Raw genomic sequence first — 9,843 nt, 5'->3', positions numbered from 1 at the left:
GACGTTTATTGCAGAAGATTTGCAGCCCTTTTCCATAGTCACAGGCTTTCATCACCTAGTCAAAATGCTCAATCCATGCTACACTGCCATCACACACAGTTTTCAACACTAATGTAATTCCCGATTTCTATAAAACAACGTGGAAAGGCATTGACGTGGAACTGAAGCACAAAGCACTGACCACGAATAGTTGGACCTTTCGGGCAACAGAGAGTTATCTCGCAGTACTCTATTATTATTATTATTATTATTATTATTATTATTATTATTATTTTATATTTAAAACAGTGACTTTATGTTAGGTATATTTATTTAAAACAGTGAATTTATGTTTATTTCAAATATCTACATTTACTTTTGAAATTGTTTTAACCCCTTTTATCCCATACCCATCACCAAGGCTAAGAAGCATATTTGCATTTGAAAGTGTTAAAACATTTTTGATTTTTTTAACCTATTTATTTATTTTATTATACAATAGACTTGAATGTGTCTTAATGTAAAAAAAAAATCTTAGCTTTTAAGCAAAACGAGGAAATCATTTTTGAGTTTATAAATAGCAATTAAATAGGATACGCAGTAGACAATGGATGGATACACAAGGCGATTTGAGTGTATAGAGAAGTCTATGAGAAAATTAGCTTTCTTTTTTCTTGATTTATTATCTCAGTAAACATTGTAAATGTGAGTTTATGGTCTCAATCTCTAGTTTCAAGTCTTCCCCAATCCAGCATGATGTTCATTGAGTCAATTATGGTCCATTTAGCGACAAACAGACCAGAAAGCAGGGGGTGCTTTAGGGGCGGGGCCACCTGCTTAGAGACAGGTCGTTATGGGTCTTCACTACAGAAAAGATGGATGAGAATCAGTATTTTGGTTCTCGTTACACTAATTGGCATAATTTTGTTGTGGCCAAAGGAACATTAACATAGTTTAGATAAGGAAACACACTTAGAGGAGGATGTCAGCAGGCTGCACCGAAGCGGAGGAGGTTTGGTTTTCTGCTGGAAATTTTGTTTCAGATATTTTACATATCTCTGAATTTTTTGTTTTTTTTTAAATCTAAAAATAAAGGAAGACTGATGAAAAAAATTCTGATTGAATTGTGGACAGTATAGGAGAAACACAGAATCTGAATCGACAAGTAGATGTCTAGAGGGACCCGGGTCTGATAGTTCCTCCATTCATGGGACCTGGTTAGCCTGCTTACACTTCCTAACACACAGAAGAGGCAACAGTTTGCCCTCTAGTGGTCACTGCTGGCTTTGGTTGTAGTTCTCACACATCTCAAGAGTCAGTCCAGGGCTGCATCCCAATTCTTGTGGTCTTTCAAGGAAATTATTTCACATATATCAGACAAGATCGCTGCTTTTTGCAGATGATGTGGTCCTGCTGGCATCATCGGTCTGTGACCTCCAGCACTCACTGGATCGATTCGCAGCCGAATGTGAAGCGGTCGGGATGAGGATCAGCACCTCTAAATCTGAGGCCATGGTGCTCAACAGGAAACCGGTGGATTGCCTGCTCCAGAATGAGTCCTTACCCCAAGTGAAGGAGTTCAAGTACCTCGGGGTCTTGTTTGCGAGTGAGGGGACAATGGAACGTGGGATTGGCCGGAGAATCGGAGCAGCGGGGGCGGTATTGCATTCTCTGTACCGCTCCTGGTCCTAGTCTTTGTCCTAGTCCTGGTGCTGCGGTCGACCCATAGAGGTCATTGTGAGTCAGGATGAATCCAAGAAGGAACCAGTACAGGATAAAAAGTATTTTATTTGCTGCATGATAATAATACACATGGGTCACTGGTCTGACATCTAGTTTTGTGGCAGATCAATTGGTTAATCAAATGGTTAATTTCTAGTTTTTTTTCCACTTCAGAATTGTAAACACTAGACGGTATAAAAATAGAATGTAACTTTCATCCTCAACTATTCTTAACTCAGGAATTGCTTTTTAAAAATCATATTTCGTAAAATAAGGAAACCCAATGTGACAGCTGGCATGTTCTGGTTTCATTCCCATAACTATGTAGTGCTAGTCCTGTATAAGCAACATCCTGGTCTTCTATAAAGCAGCAGGTGGATGTTCAGGAAGGACGTTCTTTAGAACTTCCTCACGCTCTCCCCATCTCCACTTCACAAACAGATCCACGTCTGTGAGAACAAAAAGAACATTTGCAGTTAAACATTAAGTCATTTAAGAGGATTCTTACTTCTATCCTATTATTCCATATAAAACTTCATTCCACAGATATAAAATCAGAGTAGACAGATGTTCCCATTCTAATCGATGTAGCAGGACAGTAAGAGCAGCAGTGTACCGTTGCCATAGCAACTTTTGTAGAGCCACTTAATTATAAAGTAAAGTGACACCCATCAAGTCCTGAGGTTCCCAGCAGAGTGGTAACGTTAGGAAGCAGAGAGAGGCAGACAGACAGACAGACAGCTAATTCCACCATTCTTTAATGCTACATTGGTTACAGAAAATTACAGGGATGATTTCACGACCCCTCCTCCTCACAAGAAGGACAAGATGCCTAGCTAACTAGCTAAATAGGTCCCTAGCTAACAAAATATCTAGCTAAAAAGCTACTTAGCTAACTAGCTACCTAACTAACTAACCATACATCCATTGTCCTCCTGTCGTCCGGACATTACTGAATCCTAAACGGAGAAAAAAAATGTTGTCTCCTGGGTCTGTGGGTCGCCAGGGACCTATGATAGTAGCTCACATTAGGCCAGTGACCAGACCAGACTATGTGGAGAAACCAGGGACTGTCTGTGGTCCCCCAGAGGTCTACGATAGTAGCTCACATTAGTTCAGAGACCAGACCAGATATGTGGAGAAACCAAAGACTTACAATGGTCCCCCAGAGACTGTCTAGAATAGTAGCTCACATTAGCCCAGTATGTACCAGTATGATTGATGAAACCTTGATGGTGTCTATGTGAACTATGTTTCCTCTCACCCATGAGGTTGGCACTGGAGGTCGTCGGCACAGGGGCAGTGGTCACGTGGGCCTTCCTGGTCCCAGGCCAGCATGTCCATCAGCAGGTTGGGGTGACTAAAACAGGATTCCCCCTTCTCTGGTTTGGGATTACACACCGGAAACAACAGCTCTGGAGGAAGCAGAAGAGATAACAATCATGTTTACACATTCTTACTGTGGCGATGTCTGGACCGAACTGGAGCCCTGAACTGGAGCCCTGAACACGTCATCTTTGACATCTCGTGGTTCACCTTCTCACCTGGCTCCATCTCCATTAGCACCTGGACAGATGACCACTTCTAAATGTTTCTAGTGGTTAGTAAGAATATTTATGTGTAATTTGGTGGATCAATTCACCTAAATTCACTTCAACAGTTCAACATTCAACAGCAAAATGTACTAGAGCATTGTTTCCTCTCAGATTGTAAAGAAGTCTACAACAAAATTACCCTACTTCTCTCTGTATTTATTATCTCAGTAAACATTGGAAACTTGAGTTTATGGTCACAATCTCTAGTTTCAAGTCTTCTTCAATCCAGCATGATGTTCAAAGTCCAAGATGGTAGTGGCCAAAATGCCGAACTCGAGGCTGCAAAACTGTCCATAAACCAATGGGGGACATCAGGATGTCCACTTCTTACATACACTCTGTGGTCGGGACGTCGACTATATGACACACTACATGGTATAAAACCATCGCCGTTCCCGATGGGAGTGATGTCCCGTCGTCTGAAGGACTTAGTCTGGTTCTGGTTCTGTGTCTGAGGACGTCAGCTCACCTCGTTGAAAGGCACAGCAGAGGTCCGGCGTGCAGTCACTCTGACCCTGACAGATGGTTCCCTCGGTTCCCTCTGTGGCGTTGACGGTACACTGGCCCCACACACACATCTGGTCTGAGCAACACTCCTCATCCTTGGTGCAGGGCTGAGAGGGGACACGTCACATCATCATCCATTCTGACGATCACTAACCTTTAAAACACGAAGATGCTGTTTGCAACAAGACGCAACTGATCAATAAGGAGGTTGATGCTAGCAAGGCTGCATCAGAACAGGATTTCATGGGATTATTATCACTGTCCCATTCTATCACATATATAGTTTGTGTCCATGTAGCATGAAAACAAAATACCAAGTCAAAGTCTGTCTGTCTGTCTGTCTGTCTGTCTGTCTGTCCGTCTGTCTGTCTGAAGTCTATCATACAACAGTGGATAGATTGGCGAAATGTTGTCAAGATACTGTTGTCATAGAATCATTTTTAAAAAACGCCCTTCAGTGACATTTCAGCTAAACTGAATCCCCACCATATCCGTTGGTATGCAGGGGAGGCACTTGGAGCTGTCAATCTCATAAAGGCAGAACTTCAGGGGTCCACAGTCCTCATCCACCATGCAGTCCTGGGTTAAACATAACAGGAGATACAGAATGAAAATCCACACTGACAAAGAGGTTCAAACCAGACGCGTTCATTGGCCTCCTTTGTCTGGTTCGACAAAATTAATATTTAAACTTTTTCATTTGAGTGATCTTGTATGTGGAGACACAACGATAGATTATTTTATATACTGTTGTAGATCAGGAATAAAAACAGTAAAATTAGTTTATTATGGTACATTGCCATTATCGGGAAACTGACTCCCTGAGTAACTCCTTATGTGACTCCCTTTGTGACTCACTGACTGACTCCCTAAGTGACTCATTATATGACTCACTGTGTGACTCCTTATGTGACTCCCTATATGACTCCCTGGGTGACTCCCTATGTGGACTCCCTTTGTGACTCCCTGAGTGACTCCCTATGTGATTCCCTGAGTGACTCCATATGTGACTCCCTGTGACTCCCTGGACTCTCTATGTGACTATGTGACTCCCTGAGTGACTCCCTATGTGACTCCCTAATTGAACTCCCTGGGTGACTCCCTATGTGGACTCCCTATGTGATTCCCTGAGTGCATATGTGACTCCCTGTGTGACTCCCTATGTGAGTCCCTGAGTGACCCCCTATGTGACTCCCTATGTGACTCCCCTATGTGACTCCCTGAGTGACTCCCTATGTGTCTCCCTGAGTGACTCTGTGAGTGACTCCCTATGTGACTCCCTGTGACTCCTTATGTGGACTCCCTATGTGACTGCCTGAGTGACTCCCTATGTGACTCCCTATGTGGACTCCCTGTGACTCCCTATGTGAGTCCCTGAGTGACTCCCTATGTGACTCCCCTATGTGACTCCCTATGTGAGTCCCTGAGTGACTCCCTATGTGACTCCCCTATGTGACTCCCTATGTGAGTCCCTGAGTGACTCCCTATGTGACTCCCCTATGGGACTCCCTGAGTGACTCCTTATGTGACTCCACGAGTGACTCCCTATGTGACTCCCTGAGTGACACCTTATGTGACTCCACGAGTGACTCCCTATGTGACTCTGTGTGACTACACCGCATGAGACCCACATGTTCAGATCTCTGAAACATGTTCTGCTAAATGTGATGCAGAACCACGTGCGTTTGTTACAGCGTGCAGAGTTGGCTACACTGCATGTTGCTTATTGAAATATCTGAGCGGTTTATAACTATAACTCGTTTAGTTGCCAGGAACATATTTGAGATTTTGTTTCCAGTTTCCAGAGGTTAGAGGAAACAGGGTCTGCCAAAAACAGCACTGGTCTGCTGTGAACTCAACACTGTCTATGTGTGCTGCCTCTGGGATGTCAGCATTTAAACAGAGCCAAGTCCCTGAATCCAGGCGTTACTGGGGTAGACAGGACCAAGAGACCAGAATCTGTTGTGATCTCTCATCGTTATTCATCTGCACTTCTGATGTGCAAACTTGTGATGTGAAGCTCCTTTCAGTTTCCATGCTGAAGCTACAAATATGGACCACACAATAACCTGCAATTATCTTAATAAATGCCAGATGACTGCAGCTGTCATCAGTCTCACATGCTCGGTAGCACTTAAACCTTCCTGTGGAAATACTTAATAAAAGTTCCTCCAGAAAAAGGAGAGAGAAGAGTAACAGTCAGACCTCTTTGTTCAGCTGGAAACCAAAGGATCTTGTATTTATCTGCATTGTTGATTGATTCAGGTCTAAATCTGGACATTTAAGTGCAAAGGACTTGAATTCTACATTGTTACGCATATCAAAGACTGTCTACAAAATATGGATGTCGTCATAGTGACGACAACTGTTGGTTTGTGGACTACGGTATTTAAGCCTTGAGTTCAGCATTTTGGCTGTTGCCATCGGTCTGACCTGCAGGGGGCGCCCCTACGTCTGCTATTGCAACATATAACAGCAGGGCGACCATAGTTATGGTCCCAAATTAAACAAGCAAATGTTCACCTCATGCTACTCGAGATTGACCGCAGGATTGTTTCTGTTTATCTACATCACTAGATGCTTCATAGAGGAGGCGGGGCTTCTCTCCGCATAGACCATAACCAGGTTTCCTCACAGCTGAACCACTATTGCTTTGTACATGTTGAAGTCCCAGATACGCCAGGAAACTGAACGCCGTCCTCTCTGGGTTCTTGAAATCATCCAGAGGTGCTCAGTGGATTTCACCAAGCTGGATTCACTGGATCTAGCAAGACCCACATGGGCTGGTTCGCCACAGCCGGAGGAAGAATTAACAATTTATCTGTGATTGAATAGCTCCTATAGAGCTCTGGGTGGGTTTTTCCTCCATTTCTGATTCAGTGACGACAGGAATCTGAACACAGAATCCAAACTAGCAGGAACCAAACTACCAGAACCCAAACTACCAGGAACCAAACTATCACAAACTAAACTACCAAGAACCAAACTACCACGAACTAAACTAGGAACCAAACTACCAGAAACCAAAAAAACAACCAAGAACCAAACTACCAGAAACCAAACTGACAGGAACCAAACTACCAAGAACCGACCATCTCTAATGGTTCCCACAGAGCTAAAGACAGGCAGCTAAAGACGGACGTGATCCACACTGTTCCAGTGGCCAGAAAACTCTGCATGGACGTGTGAAAGATGAATCTCTCCTGTTTGATTATATATCTCCTAGAAAAGGTAGAAGGGGGGACATGTTCCAGAAAAGGAACCAACCCACCCTGAAAAATAAAGGACAACATGGTTGACCTGGTCAGCTGGTTGTAGGTCCTGAACCGATCCGTCCTCGTCTGTCATCATCTTCTTCGTCTGCTTGTGGTCGTTAAAACGCACATCCAGTGATGTTAAAGAAGATTTAGCACTCTCTGTAGTTATCTGTTGGGACACATGGAAACCATTATGTCATCTTATATCACATAAAGCACACCATGATATATAATTTTATTTATACATTACCTTTGAAAACAGGGTTACAAAGTTCTATGACAGACAGAGCAAAAGCGAGATACAAGGTAATATAACTGAGGCCAAACAACGCAAAGGTCAGATTTAGATGAAACAATAATAAAATGATCAATGTAATAAACACAAATACAAAAAGAGCAAAAGTAAATAAAGTAAGTAAATTGAAGCAGTATAGTAGTACACATTACTCCAGAGACCAGACCAGACGTGGAGAAACCAGAGACTGTCTGTTGTCCCCCAAAGCTCTACGATAGTAGCTCACATTAGTCCAGACACCAGACCAGACTATGTGGAGAAACCATAGACTGTCTGTGGTCCCCCAGCACCGTTTCTAAGACTATTTGAACTTGATCAGGCGTCTGACAGATTGTTCCAGAACATCGACTCACATTAAACTCACATTAAACAAGACAGGAACAGAAAGAAGTAAAAACCCTCCAGCTGACTTTCATTGCAGGTTTTAACAGTAACAACAAACACAAAGAAAATAATGACGTCATCATGAACAACAAGTTAGTGTGAACTCACAGAAACTAAGAAGTTAATGTGCTCAATACTGGAAAGTAGGATGTACGTATAGCCTACTTGAGATACATTTCCAGATACTACATTTCTTTATGAGTATATTTGCAGAATAATTCCGAAGGTGTGATTATATTGAAGTGCACTTCAGCTGGGTCCCTCTAGTCTATGTGGTCTCGTCTTTTTGACGCGCAGGACCATGCTGACGAGGACTCGTCACATGAAGCAGACTATGTGGCGTCATGTTTTCTCGGTCTGGTTGCAAGATATGAAAAGTTCAAGATATACTGCTATGAAGGAATCAAACGGGACGCAGACCTGGTCCACGGCCTCCTCCAGGATGTGCTGGGTGTCCTCCATCAACTCCTCCACCTCTCGGAACATGTCGTTCAGGCTGACCGGGCCCCGCTCCAGTGCGTCCCGCAGGATCACCGCTCCGCTCCGCGCCGAACCGTCGGCCGCCCACAAGCACAAACTCACAGCCGCCAACAACAGCCTGATTCCGGACATGTTTCCTTCTGTCTCCGTGTGCTGGTCTACCGAGCAGCAGGGCGGTGACGCACGCAGAGTGCGCACAGCTGGATCCGTTTTATATGGAAAGTATGAGGAGTGCTGGTGGTTCTAGAACCAAAAAAGGACCCGACCAGGATTAATGGAGAAGGTTCACATTGCAGTCGGTGAAGCAGCTACGCGTCAGAACCGAACGGCTTCTGGTGGGGACGCGCGTCATGTATGGAACGCCTATGGAGAATACTTTGCTTGCACACACACACACACACACACACACACACACACACACACACACACACACACACATACATAAAGTGTATATATACACACACACACACACACACACACACACACACACACACACAAATACATACATACATAAAGTGTATATATATATATATATATATATATATATACACACACACACACACACACACACACATACATACATACATAAAGTGTATATATATATATATATATATATATATACACACACTCCAATGTTTTCTTACATCTCTATATATATGTCCGAGGGTCCCCAGGAAGACTGGAATCAGGCAGATTTGTCTTTGTGAAGGATGCTTGAATCAAGCCACGTAGATCAAGGTCAGCCTGGAAGAAAAGCTGCTTCCCTCTGCTCTGAAAATGTTCCCCAACACTCAGGATTGGTTCTTCCAGCAGGACAATGCTCCATGCCACACTGCCAGGAACATCCACGTGTGGATGGGGACCACTAGATCAAAACCCTGTCATGGCCAGCCCAATCTCCAGACCTGAAAACCTCTGGAATGTGATCAAGAGGAAAATTAATAGTCATAAGCTATCAAACAAAGCCAGGATGATCAATGTGAGAGACTGGTGGTGAGATGGCAAGATGCATGAAAGCTGGGATTAAAAATCAGGGTTATTCCACCATCACACACTCTCTGTTGCGAATGTCCGGGCTAGCTAAATTCACAGCTGTAACGGTGCACATCCTCTCTGTGACCAATGTCAGTGACGGTTACACACTCACTTTTCCTATTGACTCACTAAGTTACTAACATACTCTAACAGATAATTCTCATCCCTCATCAGTATCTCTTTTGTTTAGACCATCAAGCAAAATATATTTAAAGTAAACTTAGGTTTCTAGTGTAGGTCTTCCCAAAAGTATGTATTTCTTTGCAATGCTTCCCCTTTTATACTGGTATTAAGAATAAGGACCAGTATAATAACAGTATAGAGTACCCATCCTTGTGTTGCTTTGAAATGGTGGTTTATGCTGGCTTTAAGTGTTGATGTGTTGACAATGGCCCCATTTATCAATGCTTGCTTCCTAATGCACTCTGCATTAGGAAGCAAGCATTGATAAACAGGCAGGCCTTCCAATTATTTTCTCTGGCTAGACATGTTTCTGATTGGACGGGGTTTTACAGTCCTGCCACAGCCACAGATGACATTTTAAAAATGTTTTTCATGTCAGAGCATTTAATTAATTAATTGCTATGTA

General features: G+C 43.2%; 1 protein-coding gene across 1 annotated transcript; it reads right to left on the bottom strand.

Annotated features, from left to right (window-relative positions):
* Positions 1-1,908: 1,908 nt before the first annotated feature.
* Positions 1,909-8,539, bottom strand: dkk3b (dickkopf WNT signaling pathway inhibitor 3b). Its single transcript, XM_084017532.1, has 6 exons — positions 8,160-8,539; positions 7,104-7,229; positions 4,290-4,382; positions 3,766-3,910; positions 2,966-3,116; positions 1,909-2,150 (listed from the first exon to the last, which is right to left on the bottom strand). Exons 1-6 carry the CDS (start codon positions 8,349-8,351, stop codon positions 2,111-2,113), a joined length of 747 nt encoding a protein of 248 aa, XP_083873658.1. The 5' UTR covers positions 8,352-8,539; the 3' UTR covers positions 1,909-2,110.
* Positions 8,540-9,843: the final 1,304 nt, after the last annotated feature.

This window comes from Eutrigla gurnardus (assembly GCF_963514095.1).
Source record: "Eutrigla gurnardus genome assembly, chromosome: 9".
In the NCBI taxonomy this organism is placed as follows: Eukaryota; Metazoa; Chordata; class Actinopteri; order Perciformes; family Triglidae; genus Eutrigla; species Eutrigla gurnardus.
This window is presented reverse-complemented; position numbering and strand designations above follow the sequence as displayed.

Bases quoted from the DNA above. Each gene is read 5' to 3' on its own strand.
- dkk3b (XM_084017532.1), bottom strand. From the start codon at position 8,351: ATGTCCGGAATCAGGCTGTTGTTGGCGGCTGTGAGTTTGTGCTTGTGG. The intron at 4,383-7,103 runs GTCAACCATGTT...TGTTTAACCCAG, and splicing joins ACCTACAACCAGCTGACCAG to GACTGCATGGTGGATGAGGA. The intron at 2,151-2,965 runs GTGAGAGGAAAC...TTGTTCTCACAG, and splicing joins CTCCAGTGCCAACCTCATGG to ACGTGGATCTGTTTGTGAAG.